Raw genomic sequence first — 24,119 nt, 5'->3', positions numbered from 1 at the left:
CACATAGCAGACTGAGCAAACATAGCATGGGGATTGAGATGGGCAGAGATGGAGGAGAAGGCACCTCACTTGGACTTTTAAGGATATGGCACGACACACAGAGGGGGAAAGGAGGCACATTACAAGAAGAAAGCAGAGCACAAGACCTGTTGGAGAAATTTGGAGAAGTCCAGTTTGGCTGTCACCTAGCACAGACGGAGGATAAAAGGAGATAAAGCTAAAGTTTGAACAGAGCAGAAGCCCTAACCCTAGATAACAGTGAAAATCAGGCTAAGGCGTTCAAAAAACTCAGAAGGTAATTTCTTTTTTTTTTCCCCATATATGAAGTTTATTGTCAAACTGGTTTCCATACAACACCCAGTGCTCATCCCAAAAGGTGCCCTCCTCAATACCCATCACGCACCCTCCCCTCCCTCCCACCCCCCATCAACCCCTCAGTTTGTTCTCAGTTTTTAAGAGTCTCTTACGCTTTGGCTCTCTCCCACTCTAACCTCTTTTTTTTTTTTCCTTCCCCTCCCCCATGGGTTTCTGTTAAGTTTCTCAGGATCCACATAAGAGTGAACACATATGGTATCTGTCTTTCTCTGTATGGCTTATTTCACTTAGCATCACACTCTCCAGTTCCGTCCACGTTGCTACAAAGGGCCATATTTCATTCTTTCTCATTGCCATGTAGTACTCCATTGTGTATATAAACCACAATTTCTTTATCCATTCATCAGTTGATGGACATTTAGGCTCTTTCCATAATTTGCTATTGTTGAGAGTGCTGCTATAAACATTGGGGTACGAGTGCCCCTATGCATCAGCACTCCTGTATCCCTTGGGTAAATTTCTAGCAATGCTACTGCTGGGTCATAGGGTAGGTTTATTTTTAATTTTCTGAGGAACCTCCACACTGTTTTCCAGAGTGGCTGCACCAATTTGCATTCCCACCAACAGTGCAAGAGGGTTCCTGTTTCTCCACATCCTCTCCAGCATCTATAGTCTCCTGATTTGTTCATTTTGGCCACTCTGACTGGCGTGAGGTGATATCTGAGTGTGGTTTTGATTTGTATTTCCCTGATGAGGAGCGACGTTGAACATCTTTTCATGTGCCTGTTGGCCATCCGGATGTCTTCTCTAGAGAAGTGTCTATTCATGTTTTCTGCCCATTTCTTCACTGGGTTATTTGTTTTTCGGGTGTGGAGTTTGGTGAGCTCTTTGTAGATTTTGGATACTAGCCCTTTGTCCGATATGTCATTTGCAAATATCTTTTCCCATTCCGTTGGTTGCCTTTTAGTTTTCTTGGTTGTTTCCTTTGCTGTGCAGAAGCTTTTTATCTTCATAAGGTCCCAGTGGTTTATTTTTGCTTTTAATTCCCTTGCCTTTGGGGATGTGTCAAGTAAGAAATTGCTGTGGCTGAGGTCAGAGAGGTCTTTTCCTATTTTCTCTTCTAGGGTTTTGATGGTTTCCTGTCTCACATTCAGGTCCTTTATCCATTTTGAGTTTATTTTTGTGAATGGTGTGAGAAAGTGGTCTAGTTTCAATCTTCTGCATGTTGCTGTCCAGTTCTCCCAGCACCATTTGTTAAAGAGACTGTGTTTTTTCCATTGGATGTTCTTTCCTGCTTTGTCAAAGATGAGTTGGCCATACGTTTGTGGGTCTAGTTCTGGGGTTTCTATTCTATTCCATTGGTCTATGTGTCTGTTTTTGTGCCAATACCATGCTGTCTTGGTGATTACAGCTTTGTAGTAGAGGCTAAAGTCTGGGATTGTGATGCCTCCTGCTTTGGTCTTCTTCTTCAAAATTACTTTGGCTATTCGGGGCCTTTTGTGGTTCCATATGAATTTTAGGATTGCTTGTTCTAGTTTCGAGAAGAATGCTGGTGCAATTTTGATTGGGATTGCATTGAATGTGTAGATAGCTTTGGGTAGTATTGACATTTTGACAATATTTATTCTTCCAATCCATGAGCACGGAATGTTTTTCCATTTCTTTATATCTTCTTCAATTTAGAAGGTAATTTCTTTAAGTGTATAGTCCAGTGGCTTTTTGTATCTTCATAGAGTTGGGTATCTATTGTTACAGTCAATTTGAGAACATTTCATTACCTAAAAGGAAACCCCCTACCCCTAACCATCACTCCCCACTACCTCTTGTCCCTCCAACCCTAGATAACCACTAATATACTGTCTGTCTCTATAGATGTGCCTATTTGGGTCAGTTCATATCAATGGAGTCATGTGATAATATGGTCATTTGGAACTGACTTCTTTCACTTGGTATATTTTCAAAGTTCATCCATGTTGCAGCATGTTATCAGTACTTCATTTCTTTTTATTGATGAATAACATTCCATTGTGTGGATATATCAGATTTTATTTATCCATTCATCAGTTGATGGACATTTGGATTGTTTCCACCTTTTGGCTATTATAAATAATGCTGCTCTGAAGATTTGCATACAAGTTTTTGTGTGGATACATGTCTTCAATTCTCTTGGGTATAAGTACCCAGGAGTGGAATTGCTGGGTCATATGGTTCCATGATGAACTTTTTGAGGACCTGCTAGACTATTTTCCAAAGCTATTGCACTATTGTATATTCCCACCAATGAACGAGGGTTCCAATTTTCCCATCTTATCACCAACACTTGTCATTATCTAACTTTTTTATTATAGCCATCCTACTGGGTGCAAAGTGTTATTTCATTGTGATTTTGATTTGCATTTGCCTGATGACTAATGATGTTGAGCATCTTTTCGTCTGCTTATTGGCCATCACCTATCTTTCGGGAAATGCCTCTTCCTTTGCCTATTTTAAATTGGGTTATTTATCTTTGTATTAGGTTGTAATAGCTCTTTATATGTCTAGATACAAATCTCTTATCAGATATATATTTGGAAATTTTTTCCCAGTGTGTGGGAAATGGGGGTGTCCTTTGAAGTACAGGAGTTTTTAATTTTAATAATGCCCAACTTATCTATTTTTTCTTTTATTCCTTGTGCTTTTGGTGTCATATCTAAGAAATCATTGTCTAATCCAAGGTCACAAAGTTCATTCTTAGGTTTTCATCTAAGAATTTTATACTTTCAGCTCCTCCAGTTAAATCTTTGATCTGTTTTGAGTTAATTTTTGTGCATAGTGAGGAGAGGCAGAAGATCATTTTTTACCTTTAATCTTTTAAACACATCAATTTAGGTTTCAGAAAGATTTACCTGTCAGGAATATGTAGTATATATTAGTTTGCTAACAGACTAAAGGTGGGGAGGCTACTGTACAAGTCCAAACATACAGTTATAGAAGCAGCAGCTAAGGAAATCAAACTCCTTGAGGTAGGGGCATAGGCATCATTTTTTTAAAAAACTCACAGGTGATTCTAATGTGCATTAAGTCCTTAGAGGAAGAGGTGGAAAAATACATTGTCGAATGATAAATGAAAGGCAAATGCAAAACGGTCCTTCTGAGGGGCCATGTCTAAGGATTAGTCCTGAGGTTGCTCTAGTGTGGACTGACCACTCCCAGGAAAAAAAAGAGGTACAGCAGGACCTCTTCTTACAGAAGGGCTGGAAATGGGGGTGCCTGGGTGGCTCAGTCAGTTAAATGTCCAACTCTTGATTTTGGCTCAGGTCATGATCTCATGGCTCATGAATTAGAGCCCTGCATTGGACTCTGCACTGACAGTACAGAGCCTGCTTGGAATTCTCTCTCTCCCTCTCTCTCTCTGCCCTTACCCTGCTTGTGCGAAAGAAAGAAAGAAAGAAAGAAAGAAAGAAAGAAAGAAAGAAAGAAAGAAAGAAAAGAGGGAAGGAAGGAAAGGCTGGAAATGCCCAGTGAGTGAACATATGTTGCTAAAATTTTAGAAAAATTACCTCAGAATTTAATAAATTTGAGTCCTTGTTTTAAATTACCTATAAAGCACATTTTTCTCTTTTGTAATAGGTAAAAATACTGTTTTGGACACCATTCTTATTTCATGAACTTACAATAGATCATTATCTCCACACGTTCCCATCAGTCGCATCTCTACCCCAAAATGATTCTTGAGGACCTGGTCATGGAAATTCACCTGATGAGACAACTAAGTTTAATTTGGAGGTTCAATTGCAAAGGAAAGAAGTGTCTTTGGGGAAATGCTTTCTCCACTCAGAAGCAGGAGACTAATTATAAGAAAAACACCTTAGCAGATTGAACTGAGGCATTAACATGTTGGGTTAATTAGCATTTCCACCCTGAGGAAGCTCAAAGACAGTTCAGCTGATCTTTGTGAACTAGGTTAAGCAAATACTGCATAGACTTTAATCCTAGGAAGTCTAATTGTAAGGTTGCTCAGAACACACTACAAACTAATTGAGTGACCCTCAATCCTGGCCACTCATTAGAACTTCTGAGTTGTATTTCTTTCTTTTTAAAGCTCATTCCCCAGAGTTCCTTGTTGAGACATATTTGTAGTAGGTTCGGAGTAGCTCCATTTTTAGAAAGCTCCACAGGTGATTCCTATGCCAACCAGGATTTAGAATCAGAGAACCTATCTGGAATGAAGAAATCTGGTTCTCACCCAGGTCTGCCATAATTAACTACTTTAAGCTTGAGCCATTCCCTGAAATCTGAACCTAGGTTCCTCATTAAGAAAAGAAAGGTAGGGGGGCCTGGGTGGCTCAGTCGGTTAAGAGTCCGACTTCAGCTCAGGTCACGATCTCGCGGTCCGTGAGTTTGAGCCCCACGTCGGGCTCTGGGCTGATGGCTCAGAGGCTGGAGCCTGCTTCCGATTGTGTGTCTCCCTCTCTCTCTGCCTCTCCCCTGTTCATGCTCTGTCTCTCTCTGTCTCAAAAATAAATAAACGTCAAAAAAAATTAAAGAAAAGAAAGATAATAATGACCATAACAACTTCCCAATGACTCATGTAAGAAAAAACTGACATTCCAGTTTTCACAAAAGTGTTCCAAAATGTATTATACAAACACTGAGTCATTGTCATTATCAAATCCAATGGCCACCTTACTTTACTCAACAGTTCACCAGTATTAGACTCATTTGGCCTCTCCTTTCTTGAAACACTGTCTTCTAGGGGCTTCTGTGACATGACAGTCCTCTCGTTCTCTCTTACCTCAGGGACCACTCCTTTTCCATGCTGTTTTTGGCTTCCCTGCTCTGTTGGAGCTCTAAATGTTGGGCCATCCAGGACTCAATCATTTCCCTTCATGTTCTCTCTATGTACTCTCTCTTGGTGATCCCAACCAATTTTGTGAGATAAGCATCTCTACAATCATGACTCCCAAAATTTATGTCTTCAGCCCCAACCCTTCAATCTTCTCTCTCTCTCCCTCTCTCTCTCTTTCTGTGTGTGTGTGTGTGTGTGTGTGTGTTCACAAGGAATTAGCTTCTTTGATTATGAGGGCCGTCTAAGCAAATCCAAAATCTGCAAGACATGCAGTCAGGAAGGGAAGATCTGGCAGGCTCAAACTGTGAACTTCACAGGCAAAGGCTGAAGCCATCATTTTCTCTCTTCCTTTCTCTCTCTCTCTCTCTCAGGCCATCTGACAATTATCCAATAATCAAATAATTCAGTGAACATTCTATGCTGACACTTGGTATCCCTGGCATGTGGTATTGTGAAGCACTAGGACAGTCTTCTCAAAACTTCTACTTGAAGAGATTTTGGAGTCTCTCTCCCTCACTTCCTTCTGGTCCACACACTTTAGTAAGGTAGCTTGGCCAATGAATGTGGCTATCCCGAGATATAGATCATTTCCTTTTTCTTTGTTCACATTTCACTGAGTTGTATGGATATAGAGAATCAAAATTCGGATATAGACCAAAGTATCCTACTACAGTTAATTTGCCTTTCTGAATCATTTGCATGGTAATTAAGTTCACTTGGCTCCTAATTGTGTAAGATACCGTTTTGAAAACAAATCCTTTTTTCTTTATAATTTATAAATTGTGGGATTTTTTTTTCCTGTAAGGTTCTTTGAAGTTCTATCCTAAAATATTTTCTTGAGTTAAAAGGAGAAAAGAATACCCCTTTCTTGAAAGTTTTCTCTCTTGAACTACAATTAATTTATAATATAGGATGCTTAACAGATATCTCTAAGGAATGATTTTTTTCTTTTAAGAAATAATTGACATATATTAGGCTCAGGTGTACAACATAATGATTTCACATCTGTATATATTGCAAAATGATTACCCTAATAATTAGTTTAGTTAACATCCATTGCCACAGAGTCACAATTTTTTTCTTGTGATAAGAAATTTTAAGATCTACTTTCTTAGCAATTTCAAATATACAATACGGTATTACATTACATATAATCTATAATATATTATAGATTATAGATTATATATATATAGATTATATATAATCTATAATCTATACTACATTATATTCATATAATAATCATACTATATTACATTATACTATATATATTATTATATACATACTATACATTATAATCATATATAGTTGCTATGCTGTACTTTACATTCCCAGGACTTACTTATTTTATAAAAGGACAGTCCGTTAAGCGTCTGACTTTGGCTCAGGACATGATCTCACAGTCCGTGAATTCCAGCCAGGAGTTGGGCTCGGTACTGACAGCTCAGAGGCTGGAGCCTGTTTCAGATTCTCTGTCTCCCTCTTACTCTCTGCCCCTCCCCCACTCGTGCCCTGTCTCTCTCTCTCTCTCTCAAAAATAAATCAACATTGAAAAAAAAAATTTTAAGGATGTTTTTACCTTTTTACCACAATTACCCATTTCACCCACCTCTCAGCCTCCTCATATGTAAAGGGAGAGTAAAATATATACCGCGCAGGGTTAAGAGGTTTAAATACGTACAATGCCTAGCATCTCGCAGTTTCATAATAATGATACTGTCGCTAACAAATGATTCTGCAGAATTTACAGATTTCTAAAATTTAAGGTTTTAAGGCTTTTGATTTTAGGTTCTAAATTAAGTTTTAGAAATCTTTGATGCACATGAGAATTCTCAAGGAAACTTTTAAAAAACTGATGTCAGGCTTTACCCTTGAGATCCTGATCTACTTAGTCTGGAGGCTGGGCTTTTTAAACACACACACACACATGCACACTTTTTGTACGTGATTGTTCATGGTAGATTCCTTTGTAATAGCCCCAAAATGGAAACAAGCAAAATGTCCTGAAAGAAACAATGGAATACCATTCCTCAAGAAAAAAAGAAAAATCTATTGATACAAGCAACAAGTTAATGGATCTCAAGGATTACACTATGTGGGGGAAAAAAAGCCAATCTGAAAAGGTTATAGGTGCATGATTCCATTGATATGACATTCTTGAAATGACAAAATTATAAAGATGGAGAACAGATTAACGGCTGTCAGTGGTTAGAGATGGAGTAGAAGAGGGAAGGGGGATGGGGACCATAAAGGGGTAACGCAAGGATCTGAGTGGTGATCGAGTAGTTTTGAATCTTGATTATGGTGTTGGTTCTATGAATCTACACATGTTAAAATTGCATAGAACTACATAGACATTAACATACAAACGAGTGCACATAAAACTGATAAAATCTGAATAAGATCTGTGGCTTGTACCAATATCAGTTTCCTGCTTTTGACATTGTGCTATAGTTACCTAAGATGGTACCGTTGTGGAAAACAGGGGTTCTCTGTACTGTTTTTGCAATCCTCTGTGGATCTATAATTATTTCAAGATAAAAAGGAAAAGGAAAAAACTATCGCTTCACGCAACAGTTTGTATAGGTCTCAAGGGCATTTATGCAGAGTGAGGGAAGCCAATCTCAAGAGGCCACATATTGTGGACTCCATTTATATAACATTTCTCAACCTGACAAAAAGTAGAGATGGAACACAGATTACTTGTCAGAGGTTAAATGGTAAGTGGAGAAAAAGGAGTACATGTGATTGTAAAGGGAAAATATAAGCCAGAATTTTGTGGTTATGGAATAGTTCTATATTTGTACCGACATGGATTTCCTGGTTTTGATACTGCACTATAGTTACACAAAATGTAACCATTAGGGGAAACTGAGTGAAGGGTACCCAGATCCTCTCTCTATTGTCTTTGCAGCTTCCTGTGAATCTACAACTATTTTGAAATAAAAAGTTAAAAAAAAAAAGACCCCCCAGGTGATCTATATGAACACAAATTTTTGAGAAACACTGATTCTGTTAACTCAGTCACAAATACTAAATAAGCAGGAATACAATTATGATTTGCTCAGACCATTAGTTAACAACCTAGTTACCTGGAGCGCTAAAATATATATATATACACGCGCCAAGGTAACTAAGTTAGATTCTAGCACAATGAATCTCAGATTCTGGGGTTTGAATTCTGCATTTCTAACAAGATTTTAGCGATAAATAGTGAAGAACAATTTCTGCCAAGAAAGGAGCACCACTAGGGGCGCCTGGGTGTCTCAGTCTGTTAAGCCTCTGACTTTGGCTCAGGTCATGATCTCGTGGCTCGTAAGTTCAAGCCCCAAGTCAGGCTCTGTGCTGACATCTTGGAGCCTGGAGCCTGCTTCGGATTCTGTGTCTCCCTCTCTCTGCCCCTCCCCTGCTCATGCTCTCTCTCTCTGTCAAAAATAAATAAACATTAAAAAAAAAAAAAAGAATTCTACATTGGATTTCATTTTCCCTTGCAATTTTGAAGGCATTTCCTTATGGTAGTCCAGCTTTCCTCTCCTTTGCATATGATCACTTCCCCTCCCATCCCTAGAGTTTTAGAACCTTCTTTTTAACCCTAACATTTTAAAATCTCACGATTTTTTGTCTTTGTGTGGGATTTTTGTTGTTGTTGTTCATTCAATTTGCTGGGCCCTCAGTGGGCTCTTTCAATCTGGAGACTCCTGTGCTTCTGTTCTGAGAAATTTTCTTGTATTTTTTTCCTTGATTATTTCCTCTTCTCTTTTCTATGTTCTGTCTTTTGGGAACTCTTTTATTTGAAAATTGGTTCTGATACTTTCCTTATACTTTCTCTCCTAATTCAGACCTTTTTTTCCTACTGTGAAGGAGAAGTCTATCTTCCAAGACTTCTATTAATTTGATTTTTAGATTAGCTAATGTATTTTTATTATAAAAAAAAAAAACACCCTCTTTCTTGACCACTGAATATTCATGTTTAAAGTACCGTTTTCTTATCTCATGGATTCAATATCTTCTCCTCGGATTGCTTCTTCTCCTCTAGATGTTTTAAATGTTTTATTTTCTCATTCATATTAAATACTTTTCTCAAGTCTCTCATGGTCCTCAGGTGCTGTCCATGTTTAAGAGTAAGGCACCAAAAAAGCTAGTTAGAAACTAAATGTGGGCTTCACTATAGGGTGATCAGGCTAGGACCCAGCTATTTCTTTTGGGGCCCACTTTCCCTGCTGCCGTATCTGTAAGCTTTTTCTTTGGAACAACTGGCATCCCGAGAGAAGAATCTTCCCATTTCTAATCCCAAAAATTAGTCTTCTGACAACTGAGCTGGGCGGGAGGCCACAGTCTATTAATTGTGTAAACTTTCCCTCACTTCCAGTAGACTCTCCCTCCCCTTTGCTATTTCTCATATTCCCAGAACTAGTCTCTCTAATTCAACCTCTTTACAGAGTAAACTCTCCACCTTCTATTGAGGTAGTGACTTGGAGCCTAGGTATGTAGAGAAAAAAAGTTCTAGAGGCTTTCTTAATTTGTTCTGGCTGCTATAACAAAAATACATAGACTGAGTGTTTAAATTTTTTTTAATATTTATTTATTTTTGAGAGAGACAGAGACAGAGCACGAGTGGGGGAGGGGCAGAGAGTGAGACACACAGAATCTGAAGCAGGCTCCAGGCTCTGAGCTGTCAGCACAGAGCCCAATGTGGGGCTCAAACTCACGAGCTGTGAGATCACAACCTGAGCCAAAGTCAAATGCTTAACCGACTGAGCCACCTAGGCACCCCTATAGACTGAGTGCTTAAACAACAAATATTTATTTCTCACAGTTCTGGAAGCTGGGAAGTCTAAGATCAAGAAATGAGAGGGGCACCTGTGTGGCTGAGTCAGTTAAGCACCTGACTCTTGGTTTGGGCTCAGGACATATCTCATGATTTTGTGAGTTCAAGCCCTGCATCAGGTTTGGAGCTGACAGTGCAGAGCCTGCTTGGGATTCTCAGTCTCCCTCTCTCCTCTGCCCCTCCTCCACTCTCACTGTCTCTGTCTCTCTCAAAATAAATAAATAAACTTAAAAAAAAATTTTTAAAAAGACATGGGCAGATTTGGTGTCTGGTGAGAGCCTGCTTCCTGGTTCAGAGACAGCTATCTTCTCACTGTGTCCTCAAATGGTGGAATTAACAAAGGAACTCTCTAGGGTCTCTATAAGGGCACTAAACATGAAGGTTCCATCCTCATGACCTAATCACCTCCCAAAGGTGCCACCTACTAATAACGTCATATTATTGGTTAGGATTTCAACATATGAATTTGGCGGGGGGGGGGGGGCAAGGCGGGGACAGTAGTAGACAGAAATATTCAGTCCATAACAAGTCCTAACTCCTTTCTTAAGTAGACTTTAATTTTCATGTAGACTTTCTCAAATGTTCAGTCTCACTCATTCCTATGCCTGCTGTATCTAATTCAGGTCTTTCCAGGATACTGCTGTGAAAATTGGCTTGCTTCTTGGAGTTACCCCCTTATAGGCAGTTGGATTTGAGAAAATGAAAATCAGCCCTGGTGGTAATCATACTGTGATATTCCTAAAAGAACATAAACAATGTTTCCAGTGGACGGGACAAGGTCACATAGACAGTATTTCTATACAGAGCTACACCACAGCTGCCAAAATGACTAACAATCTTTTCTTGGGACTGGTGCTTTGCTATCAGTGACATGCCCAGTCTGGTTTTGTTCCTTCAGTTTCCTGAACAAAGATTTCTGAGATATCCAATTGCTGAAATTCCCCTATTTCTCAACTACATCCCATCCAGCGATGGCACACTTCTTTCCTAATCCCCCTTTAGAATCATGCAGCACAGACCAATCCTGTAAGAATTCCTTCCCAATTCTTCCTTACTGAGATGCTTCCAAGATTCCTCTAGCGTGTGTTCTCTCTTGCTGCAGAAAACTAAATAAACATAACTTTGTTTAACTCCCGGTGTGTTTCTGGTGTGCTCCACCTGGTGAATGTTGACAGAACGCAGAGCTCTCTGTGGTCTGCTAAATTAACTAACCCTTGTGCATCTACCTTCCAGATTCTAAAATATTGTTGACCTCTCTCTGAGGTTGTATTCTCTCTCTCCAGCTTGTTGTGGACCAATACTCTATGGCTGAAGATGCTTTGTATTGGATTTCTATCACTTGCAATGAGTTCTTGCCGGTGTTAAAGGAAGAAAGTATACTGAGACAGGAGTCAATGAATGAACAAATCTGACACAGCATCTGCCATGCTAGGCATGTAAGCTATGGCACTGAATCCTGACCACATATGTATATCTTCAGACCTAGTCCTTCTACAAAGTATTAGACCTGCCTACCAAACTCCAATTGTATGTCAAATTCAACCGGACCAAAACTTAATTCATCCTCTTTTGCCACCAGGTTTGCTTCCCTCCCCCTTGTTTAAGCCAGTTAATCTACCATTCAATTAGTCACACAAGGCAGACACTGGGAATTCTGTCTGTGCTGTTTCTTCTTCCTCACCTCCAAACATCCTATTGTCACCAAGTTGTGACAATTTTACCTCCTAAATATTTCTTGAATTTGTGTTGATTCCTCCATCCCTAATGCTACTACCCTGTTTCAGAGTCTTTATCATTGGTCACCTAGAATATTGCCATAGCTTCTAACTCTTCTCTCTACCTCCAGGGAAGCAACCCCTATTCCATACTGTTCTTGGTAAAATGCAAATCTGAAGTTTATGCTACTGTTTATCAATAGGTTCCTACTGGCTACAGGATAAACTCTAAGCTTCTTGGTTAGATAAACAAAACCCTCCCATACTTGGTCACTGTTCCATTTCTCCAGTGTAAGAATGCATCCACCTTCAAATGTAACCCTTTCTTCCAGAAATGCCAAAACATGTTGTTTCTCATTTCCTTTGTATGTGCATTCTCTCTGGCCAATAAATTCACCCCTCTTTACCACATGGCTAATTCCGGCCAATTTTCCAAGAAGCCCTTTCACCGTGGACTCACCAGCCCAGAGAATATTTGTCTAACCCAAAAGACTATCAGGTTTTCATGGGTGGGGGCTTTCTTTTATTCAACTTTGCCTTCCCCAGTAAGTAGCAAAACACAGGCACATAATATGCATTCTACAAATTATTGCTATCAATTTAAAAAATACAATATAATTGTATATTTTATGTAAGCCTCATGGTAACCACAAAGAAAAAACTTATCTTAGATACACAAAACATTGTGACAAAGAAGTCAAAGCATATTGCCACCAAAACTCATCAAATCACAAAGGAAGACAGAAGAGAGGAAGCAATGAACAAAGGGTCTACAAAACAGCCAGAAAACAATTGACAATATGGAAATAATAAGTCCTTAACTATCAATAATTACTTTAACATAAACGGATTAAATTCTCTAATCAAAAAACATAGAATGGATGAGTGAATTAAGAAAAATAGATCCAATGATATGTTGCCTACAAGAGATTCACTATAGTTTTAAGGTCACATGTAGGCTACAGTGAAGGGATGGAAAAAGATATTTATTCCAAGCAAATATTGACCAAAAAAAAGAAGAGCTAGACTTTACTAAAAGAGACTTTACGTTAAAAAATGGAAAGGAGGTGCCTGGGCCTGGGTGGCTCAGTTGGTTGAGCATCCAACTCTTGATATCAGCTTAGATCATGATCTCATGGTCATGAGATTGAGCCACTCAACAGGCTCCATGCTGGGTGTGGGACCTGCTTAAGATTCTCTCTCCCTCTCCCCCTGCCCTGCTCATGCACACATGTGCACTCTGTCTCTCCTCTCTCTCTCAAAAATAATAATAATAACAATAATAATAATAATAATAAAATTTTAAAATGGTCAAAAAAGACAAAGATGGTCACTATATAATGATAAAGTGGTCAATTCATAAAGAAGATATAACATTTGTAAATATTCTTGTACCCATCAGTGCACCTAAATATATATAGCAAATATTAACTGAACAAAAATGAGAAATAAACAGCAATGCAGTAATAGTTGGGACTTTAACACCCCACTCTAAACAATGGATAGATCAGACAGAGAATCAAAAAGGAGACTGCAGATTTGAACAGCACTATAGACCAAATGGACCTAGCAAACATATACAGAACATTCATTCCAAAGCAGCAGAATACACATTTTTCCAAAGTGCAAGTGGAACATCTTCTAGGATAGACCATATATTAGGTCACAAAACAAGTCTCAACAAATTTAAGAAGATAAAATTACATGAAGTATCTTTTCTGACCACAATGGTATGAAACTAGAAATCATAACAGGAGGAAAGCTGGAAAATTCACAAATATGTTGATATTAAACAACACATTCCTGAACAACCAGTAGATCAAAGAATAAATCAAAAGAGATTAAAAAATATCTTGAGACAAAAATAGAAACACAACATACCAAAACTTATGGGATGCAACAAAAGCAAATCTAAGATAAAAGTTTATAGTTATAAATACCTACATTAAGGAAAAGGAAAATCTTGGAGCACCTGTCTGGCTCAATCAGTAGAGCATCCAACTCTTTTTTTTTTTTAATGTTTATTTATTTTTGAAAAAGAGAGACAGAGCATGAGTGGGGAAGGGGCAGAGAGGGAAGGAGACACATAACCCAAAGCAGGCTCCAGGCTCTGAGCTGTCAGCACAGAGCCTGACACAGGGCTCAAACTCGTGAACCACAAGATCATGACCTCAGCTGAAGTCAGACGCTTAACCAGCTGAGCCATGCAGGCACCCCTCCCAAATCCTGATCCCAAGACTGTGATTTCAAACCCCACCTTGGGCATGAAGACTACTTTAAAAAAAGAAAAGAAAAAGATCTCAAACAACCCAACACTGTGCCTCAAGACACTATAAAAAGAACAAACTAAGCCAAAATTAGCATAAGGAAAGAAATACTAAACATTAGAGCAGAAATAAATGAGATAGAGAATAATAAAATAATAGAAAAGATTAACGAGAGTTAAGAGTTGGTTCTTTGAAAAGATAAAATTGACATTTAGTCAGACTATACACTGACAATGAAAAATCCGAAAAAACAAGGAAAACAATCCCATCCACAATAGCATCAAAAATAATAAAACACTTAGTAATAAACTTAACCAAGAAGATGAAAAAATCTGATCACTGAAAACTATAAGACATTGATGAAAAAAATTAAAGAAGATACAAATCAGTGGAAAGATAACTCGTGCTCATGGACCAGAAAAATATTGTTAAAGTGTCTATACTGCCTAAACCATCTATTACATCTATAGACTCAATGCAATCCCTAAGAAAATTCTAATGGCAATTTTTTTTTACAGAAATCAAAAAAAATCCTAAATTTGTATGGAGGAAGGCCTTGAATATCCACAGAAATCTTCAGAGAGAAGAACAAAGCTGGAGGCATTATGCTTCCTGATTTCAAGCTATATCATAAAGCTATAGTAATCAAACTGTTACTGACATATAAAGAACTTATCAAACTCAACACCCAGAAAACAAATAATCCAACTTAAAAATGGGCAGGAGACATGAACAGACATTTCTCCACAGAAGACATCCAGATTGCCAAAAGACACCTGAAAAGATGTTCATCATCATTTATCATCAGGGAAATGCAAATCAAAACTACAATGCGATATCACTTCACACTTGTCAGAATGGCTAAAATCAACAACCCAGGAAGCAACGGTTTTGGCGAGGCTATGGAGAAAAAAGGAACACTTGTGCCCTGTTGATGGGAATGTAACCTGGTACAGCCACTCTGGAAAACAGTATGGCGGTTCCTCAAAAAGTTAAAAATAGAACTACCTCATGATCTAGAAATCTCCCTACTGGGTATTTATCCAAAGAATACAAGAACAGTAATTCAAATGATACATACACCTATATATTTATGGCAGCATTATTCACAATAGCCAAAATATGGAAGCAACCCACGTGTCCATCAATTGATGAATGGATAAAGAAGATGTGGTATACACAATGGAATATTATTCAGCCATAAAAAATAATGAAATCTTGCCATTTTCAATGACGTGGCTGGAGCTAGAGAGTATAATGCTAAGCCAAATAAGTCAGTCAGAGAAAGAAAAATACCATATGATTTCATTCATATGTGGAATTTAAGAAACAAAACAAGCCAAGGAGGGAAAAAAAGGGAGAAAGAAAAAAACAAATCAAGAAACAGACTCTTAATTATAAAGAATAAACTGATAGTTACCAGAGAGGAGAGGGTGAGAAGATAGGTTAAATAGGTGTTGGGGATTAAGGAGTGCACTTGTCATGATGAGCATAGGATGATATGTGGAAGTGTTGAATCACTATATTGTACACCTGAAACTAACATAAAACTATATGTTAACTAATTGGAATTAAAAATAAAAACAAAAAAAATATGGCAGTTCAAGAAAATGTAAACAAAAACCAGATACTGAGATAAAAACAGACACAAAGACCAATAGAACACAACTGAGAACCCAGAAATAAGCCAATGCATTTATAATCAACTAATATTTGACAAGGTAGCTAAGAATACTCACTAGGGAAAAAATAGTCTCTTTGATACATGGTGCTGGGAAAACTGGCTATTCACATTCAAAAGAATGAAACTAAACCTCTTTTTTACATCACTCACAAAAGTTAACTTTAAATGGATTAAAACTTTAATGTAAGCCCTGAAAGCATAAAACTAGAAGAAAACATAGGTAGCAAAGTCTTTCACATTGATCTTGACAATTTTTTTATATGACACCAAAACTAAGCAATGAAAGCAAAAATAAACAAGTGGGAATACATCAAACTAAAAAACTTCTGCACAGTAAAAGAAAATACTAACAACATGGAAAGGAAACCTATATAATGGGAGAAAATCTTTACAAACCCTTCTATCTAATAAGGGGTTAATATTACAAAATATATATGGAACTCATCTCAATAGAAAAAAAAAATCTGATTTGAAAATGGACAAAAGACCTGAACAGACATTTTTCCAAAAGAAAGATATACAGTGGCCAAAAAGTATATGAAAATGTGCTCAACATCACTAATTATCAGTGAAATGTAAGTCAAAACCACAAAGAGCTATAACTTTGCACCTGTTAGAATAGCTATTATCAAAAAAAAAAAAGATAACAAGTGCTACATGTATTTACAAAAATGGGAACACTTGTACACTGCTCATGGGAATATAAATTGGTGCAGCCACTATAAAAACACTATGGAGGGGGCGCCTGGGTGGCTCAGTCGGTTAAACGTCCGACTTCAGCTCAGGTCACGATCTCACAGTCTGTGGGTTCGAGCCCCACGTCGGGCTCTGGGCTGATGGCTCAGAGCCTGGAGCCTGCTTCCGATTCTGTGTCTCCCTCTCTCTCTGCCCCTCCCCCGTTCATGCTCTGTCTCTCTCTGTCTCAAAAATAAACGTTAAAAAAAATTTAAAAACACTATGGAGGTTCCTCAAAAAGTTAAAAATAGAGCTATCATATCATCCAACAATTCCACTTCTTTGTATATATCTGAAGGAAATGAAATCACTGTCTTGAAGAGATATTTACACTACTATGTTCACTGCAGCATTATTTACAAAAGCCAAGACATGGAAACAACTTAAGTGTCCATCAATGGATGATGGATAAAGAATCTGTGGCATATATACACAATGGAATATTATTCAGCCATAAAAAAGAAGGAACTTCTGCTATTGTGACAACATGGATGACCTTTGAATGTGTTATGCAAAGTAAGTTAAGTCAGACAGAGAAAGATAAATACTATATGATCTCACTTGTATGTGGAATCTAAAAACAAACAAACAAACAAACAAAAAACAAAAAACAGACTTCTAGAAATGGAGAATAAATTGGTGCTTTCCAGGGACCAGTGGGGAGGTGATGAGGGAAGTAGGTGAAGGCGGTCAAAGAGTACAAATTTTCACTGATAAAATAAATAAGTTCTGGTGATGTAATGTACAGCATGGTGACTACAGTTAACAATACTGTATTGTATACTTGAAAGTTGCTAAGAGAATAGATCTTAAAAATGCTTGCTACATGCAAAAAAAAAAATGGTAACTATGTGAGGTGATAGATGTGTTAGCTAACCATCTCGTGGCAGCCATTTTGTGACATATACATATAGCAAATCATCATGTTGTACACATTAACCTTACAGAATATTATATATCAATTATCTCTCAACAAAGCTGGAAAAAATAATTTAAAAATGGATCAAAGACTTTGGCAGAAAATAAAAACAATTTTGAATTTGCACTCTCCATAAAAATTTCGAACAAAATGTCACTAAATAATGTTAGCAAAAGCTTACCAAAATAATCAAATAAATATTTTTTTGGTCATTTTACTTTCTCTTTCAGTTTCAGCCTATGCGTATGCCTTTGAATTTGAAGTAAGTTTCTTATAAGCAGCATACTGTTGGATCAAATTTTATTTTATTTTATTTTAGTATAGTTGACACACAATGTTACATTAGTTTCACATGCACAACATAATGATTCAACATCTCTATGCATTATGCTATGCTCACCACAAGTATAGCTACCTTCTGTCACCATACAACACTATTGAAATACAACTGACTATACTTCCTGTGCTGTGCCTTTTATCCCCTTGACTTACTTATTCCATAACTGGAAGCTTATATCTCCATCTCCCTTTCACCCATTTTCCTCACACTAGATCAAAAAAAATTTTAATCCATACTGCCAATCTTTTAATGATATATTTAAACCACTCACATTTAAAGTAATTATTGATATGCAAGGGCTTAAGCATCATTTTATTATTTGTTTTCTGTTTGTTTCCTCTGTATCTCATTCGTCTTTTCCTACCTTCCTATGGATTAATTAGACACATAGGATTCCATCTTGATTGATTTGAAGGGTTCTTTTAGTATATTACATTGTATGGATTTCTTAGTATTTGTTCTTTTATTAGAATATACACATGCAAGTTACCATAGCTTACTGGTATGAATGTTTTACCACTTCATGGGAAATGCAGAAACCTTATTTCATTTAGGTCCCTTTGCCCTCTCCACTTTTTAAAAAGAGTCATCTTATGTATTTCCTTTACACACAGTGTGCACCACATTAGATAATGTTATGATTTTTGCTTCAATAATCAAATATGATTTAAGAAACTCAGGAAGAGGCTAACACACACACGCACGCATGCACACACACACACATCTTGTGCATGTGTGACTTCATATTTGTGCTGGTATGTTTTAAGTGTAAATTTCAAGAAGTGGGATGTATCAATCGAATGGCAACTTTATCTGTAATTTTGCTAGTATTGTCCAGATCTTCCCCCAGGTGTTGTATCATTTTGCATTCATGAAATCACCTGTTTCCCCATAAACCTCTCTGAAAGAGTTCATTTTCAATTTTTTGGATTTATGTCAATCTGACAGTGAGAAATGATAGCTCAGGATAGCTTTAATCTGTGTTTATATTATTATGGATTAACTTGAGCTTTTTTTTCATATATTTAAGGGCCATCTCTATTTCTTTCTCTGTGAACTGTTTTGTCTCCATTTTTTAAAAGGTTTCCTTGCTTCCTCCTCACAACCAACTGTGCTTACTTCTTATTGGCCAGACCTATTTTAATACTACCTCTATCTTCAAGGAAGTCTGGAAAATACATTTTGGCCTCACATCAAGTCAGGATTTAGTTCATAAGGAAGAAGGCAAGATAGGGAACTGAAAATCTCAGTCTCAATTTATCTTGATTTGCATTTAACCTTTAATTTTCAGAGGTCCTTATAGATGTAAAAATGAAGTAACCAGAGAAGGAAGAAGGGTTAATAGTGATAAGCTAGGAAAATGTGACAGAATGACTTATGCTGCACTCAATAATGTTTAGTTTCTCCTTGAAAAATGAGATTTCCCTCTCTGCTTAATATCATGAAGCCAAATAAATTAATAGAAACAGAGTAATTCCCTCTCCACATCCCCACCCCATAAGACTGGTTATTGTGTTTTGAAATTCTTCCTGCTTTTTGTAAACTGGCAAAGACTAAGAGCTGGAAATATTCTTTAAAGTACAAATCTTTGGAGTTCTGTTTGTAACAAATTTTGAATATATGAAAGTAAAAAATTCATCTTTCATAAATCAATGATATGAAAAATGTGGGAAGGGGATTTCTCTGACTTAATTGAGACTATATAAACATGACAACTAGTTTTCATTATGGGCTTTATTGGATCTTGTTTTTGAACAAACCAACTGAAAAATGATATTTAGGAGAACAGAAATTTGTGTCTTTGATGATACTGAGGAATTAATGTTCTTTTTATTAGGTGTGAAAATGCCCACATTCTATAGAAAATTACATAGGACTGAAATGACCTATGATCTTCTTAAAATGCTTGAGACAAGTGAGAAAAGGATAAAAGGAAGTAAGGGAGGGTGGGAGAGCAAAAGGAAAAAGAAAAGATAAAGCAAGTAAAGTATGGCTTGATAATTACTGAAAATGGTATGCTGAGTATATGAGGGTTCATTGATTATTCTCTGTAATGTACGTTTGAAAAAGTTTATAAAAGCTATGAAAAATACCCAAAGAGCATGCAGATTAAAAATGGAAAAAATAGGGGCACCTAGATAACTCACTTAGTTAAGCATCCGACTTTGGCTTAGGTCATGATCTCATGGTTTGTGAGATGGAGCCCCACATTGGGCTCTGCACTGAGAGCACGGAGCCTGCTTGGGATTCTCTCCCTCTCTCCCTCTCTCTCTCTCTCTCTGCCCTTCCCCACTTGTGTTCCCCCTTTCTTTCAAAATAAATAAGTAAACATTTAAAATTTTTTATTTAAAAAAATAGAAAAAATAGGGGGTCCTGGGTGGCTCAGTTAAACAACCTACTCTTGATTTCAGCTCAGGTCATGATCTCACAGTTTGTGATTTCAAGCCCTCATAGGGCTCCACGCTGACAACGCAGAGCCTGCTTGGAATTATCTGTCTCCCACTCTCTCTGCACCTCCCCTGCTAGTTCTATCTCTCTCAAAATAAATAAATAAACATTTTTTTAGAAATGGAGAAAATAGGGGCACCTGGGTGGCTCAGTCGGTTGAGCGTCCAACTTCAACTCAGGTCATGATCTCACAGCTCATGAGTTCGAGCCCCGCGTTGGGCTCTGTGCTGACAGCTCGGAGCCTGCAGCCTGCTTCAGATTCTGTGCCTCCCTGTCTCTCTGCCCCAACCCACTCACATTCTGTCTGTCTCTCTCAAAAATAAACATCAAAAAAAATCTTTAAAAGAAATGGAAAAAATAAATTTAAGTGAGATTCTCATCCAAATAAACTACCCTTTGAATATATCAAACCTCATCATTTTTATGAACAAATCAATGACGTAATCTCTTTAAAAATTCTTTTTTTTTTAATGTTTCAAGTTTTTATTTAAATTCTAGTTATTTAGCATATAGTGTAATATTAGTTTCAGGAGTAGAATTTAGTTATTCATCACTTACATATAACACCCAGTGCTCAGCACAAGTGCCCTCCTTAATACCCATCATTCACTTCCACCCACCTTCCCTCCAGCAACACTCAGTTTGTTCTCTATAGATGAGTCTCTTTTTTTCCCTTTACCCTATTTTCATCTATTTTGTTTCTTAAATTCCACGTATAAGTGAAATCATATGGTATTTGTCTTTTCTCTGACTTTTTTTCTCTGAAAAAAAAAAAAAAGTGAAAGTGCAGAAACTTTTTATCTTGATGAAGTCCCAACAGTTAGTGTTTGCTTTCATTGCCCTTGCCTGGAGAGACATGTCTAGTAAGTTGCTATGGCTGATGCCAAAGCAGTTGCTGCCTGTGTTCTCCTCTAGGATTTTGATGATTTTCTGTCTCACATTTAGGTGTTTCACCATTTTGAATCTATTCTTGCGTATGGTGTAAGAAAGTGATCCAGTTTCATTCTTCTGTACGTTGCTGTCCAGTTGTTCCCAACACCATTTGTTAAAGAGACTGACCTTTTTCCATTGGATAATCTTTCCTGCTTTGCCAAAGATTAGTTGACTAGAGAGTTGTGGGTCCATTTCTGAATTTTCTATTATGTCCCACTGACCTATGTATTTGTTTTTGTGCCCGTACCGTACTGTCTTGATCACTTCAGCTTTGTAATATAGCTTGAGGTCCAGAATTGTGATGCCTCCAGCTTTGTTTTGCTTTTTCAAGATTGTTTTTTCTATTCGGGGTCTTTTGTGGTTACATATAAATTTTAGGATTGTTTACTCCAGCTCTGTGAAAAATGCTGGTGATATTTTGATAAGGATTTTATTAAATGTGTAGATTGCTTTGGGTAGTATAGACACTTTAACAATGTTTGTTCTTCCAATCCATGAGCATGGAATGTTTTTCCGTTTATTTGTGTCCTCTTCAATCTCTTTCATAAGTTTTCTATAGTTTTCAGAGTATATAGATCTTTTACCTCTTTGGTTAGGTTTATTGCTAGATGTCTTATATAGGTTTTGTAATTGTAATTGTAATTACAATTGTAAAAGGGATCAATTCCTTGATGTCTCTGTCTGCTGTTTCATTATTGGTATATAGAAATGCAACAGATTTCTGTACAATGACTTTGCTAAAATCGTATATCGGTTCTGGATGGTTTTTTTTTTTTTTTAATGTTTATTTATTTTTGAGAGAGAGGGGCAGAGAGAGAGAGATGGAGGGATACACAGAATACGAAGCAAGATCCAGGCTGTGAGCGGTCAACACAGAGCCTGACTCGGGGCTCAAACCAACGAACCATGAGATTATGGCCTGAGCCGAAGTCGGACGCTTATCCAACTGAGCCACGCAGGTGCCCCAGTTCTGGCTGGTTTTTGGTGGAGTCTTTTGGGTTCTCTAGATAGAGTATCATGTCATCTGCAAATAGTCAAGTTTGACTTCTTCCATGCTTTATATTTCCATGCTTTATATATCCATGCCTTATATTTCTTTTTGTTGTCTCATTGCTGGGGCTAGGAATTTCAAGACTATGTTAAATAACAGTGGTGAGAGTGGACATCCCTGCCTTGTTTTCGACCATAGAGGATAAACTCTCAGTTTTTCCCCATTGAGGATGGTATTAGCTGTGGGTCTTTTGTATATGGCCTTTATGATGTTGAGGTATGTTCCCTCTATCCCTACTTTGTTGAGGGTTTTTATCAAGAATAAAAAGAGCTATACTCCAGCTCCCACTGATGGCAGTGAGCCAGCGAAGGCTCCCATTGGCAATGGAGACATCCCCAGCCAGTTTATACCAGTGATGGGCAAAGTGTGCACCCGGCTCTTGGTGTCCCAACCAGACCAGGAGAACATCACCAGTTACCTCCAGCTCACTGAAAAGTGCCTGACTCATGAGGCATTCACAGAGATGCAGAAGAAACAGCTGTCGTCTTAGAAACAGCAAGTGCTGAAGTTCCTCAGCATGGTCCCACACAAAGCAGCATTAGAGATGCAGAACTACCAGCAGCAGAAAGGCTGGGCATTCGGCTCCAACTCACTTCCTGTACCTGGGTCTGTGTGGATGGGGATGACGGGGGGGGGGGGGACCCAGCAGTGGTTCCCCATGCCTCCCCAGGCCTTCCCGCCTGGCAGGATGGGCCATCTGAGCCCTTCAGGCATTGGGGGCGTCTTTCCCCGACATGCCCACACTAGCCCCAGCCTTGGGAGTCAGAGCCCACAGAACCTGTGGTTTGCCAACTCCAGAGGCAGCAACAACATGTCTAGCCAGAGCCGCAGCTCTGTGCAGAGCACCCATTCTCTCCCTGTCCATTTCTCACCCCAGGCCATTCTCATGGTCCCTGGGCCTGATCACTCTGAAGTCTTTTTGTCTGAGCATGATAGAACACACCTTGGGTGGTGAGCATTTCCTCTTTCCCTGACCCAGCTCCCACCTACCCAGGATCATTTCCACTTCTGAAATGAGCAACTCAGAGCATCCTGAGGGGTCCCCAGGGGAGCCCAGCCTCCAGGGAGGACATGACTGGGATGACAGGCTACCTTATCTTGGGCCTCCCACCAGTTCCTGATCTTCCTCCCTTCCTCTCTTTCCTACCACAGATGGGACAGACAAAACCTCCACCATCTGATGGGACCCACAGCCCAGCGCACGCACAGCTTCCCTGGGTGGTGGTGGAGGGGGGGAGGGCTAACCCCCAAAGGGCTTCTCCATGACAGTGAGAAGGTGAGCTGGCTCAGCTATACATGCTAGTAATTCTCTACCCTCTCATCCTTTTAACTTTTGTTTAACATTGGCACATGCCTTGCTCACTCCCAGGCTCAATGAGGGATCTCTGTGGAGGCTCAGGTAAGTAGGGAGCAACCAGGATAAAGGGGGCAGGGACCAGCCAGCCCAACTGCCCCTCCTTCCCTCCTTCATCCGCAACCTGGCCCCGCCCCACCCCTGCTCCTCCCAAGGGAGTAGCTTCCTCCTATCTTGTGGGGCCTGCTCAGAACCACCTGACATTTGCAGAGAGAGAAGTGGGGTAGATAACCTGCTCTCCTGGATGTTATTTGAGAGGAGCTGAGGAGAAGGTGGTGGATGAGGGGAGGAGCCTCTTTCTCTCTCCTCGCCACTTTCTTCTCCTTCCCCATTCCCATCATTCCCGGAGGACAGGAGCCACCCTCCGTTCCCTCACTTCCTTTCTGCCCTGTTTATATCAGAGGTTCTCTACAATTAATTTCTTTGGCCTATTTAAGATGCATATTTATATAGTTCTTAATGGTTTATCTCTCTTATCATTCCCTCTCATTTTTAGAATCCCCAGGCCTCTCTCTGAGCCAAGAAAGTGGCAGGGGAGCCTAAATTTTACGAGGGGAAAGGGTAAAGCAAGACCCTCCTCCAGACCCCCTAGACCTTCCCCACTTCCCGCCCCTCCCCCAGCCCTGGCTCTCCAGATGCAAAGGTTGAAGGCCAGAAACTAGGGCAGCAAGTGAGGTCAGGAAATCTGTTGCCTTAACATCCCCT

General features: G+C 38.7%; 1 protein-coding gene across 1 annotated transcript in view; it reads left to right on the top strand.

Annotated features, from left to right (window-relative positions):
* Positions 1-23,034, top strand: part of LOC125921593 (protein Smaug homolog 2-like) — a 37,623-nt gene extending 14,589 nt beyond the window's left edge. The window contains 3 exon segments of the mRNA XM_049629194.1: positions 17,519-17,550; positions 22,320-22,963; positions 22,965-23,034. Of these exon segments, the coding sequence (XP_049485151.1) occupies positions 17,519-17,550; positions 22,320-22,963; positions 22,965-23,034 (746 nt within the window).
* The last annotated feature ends 1,085 nt before the right edge of the window (positions 23,035-24,119 follow it).

Source organism: Panthera uncia, chromosome C2 (genome assembly GCF_023721935.1).
Source record: "Panthera uncia isolate 11264 chromosome C2, Puncia_PCG_1.0, whole genome shotgun sequence".
Taxonomy (NCBI): Eukaryota; Metazoa; Chordata; class Mammalia; order Carnivora; family Felidae; genus Panthera; species Panthera uncia.
The sequence above is the reverse complement of the archived record's forward strand: the minus strand, read 5'-3'. Positions and strand labels throughout refer to the sequence as shown.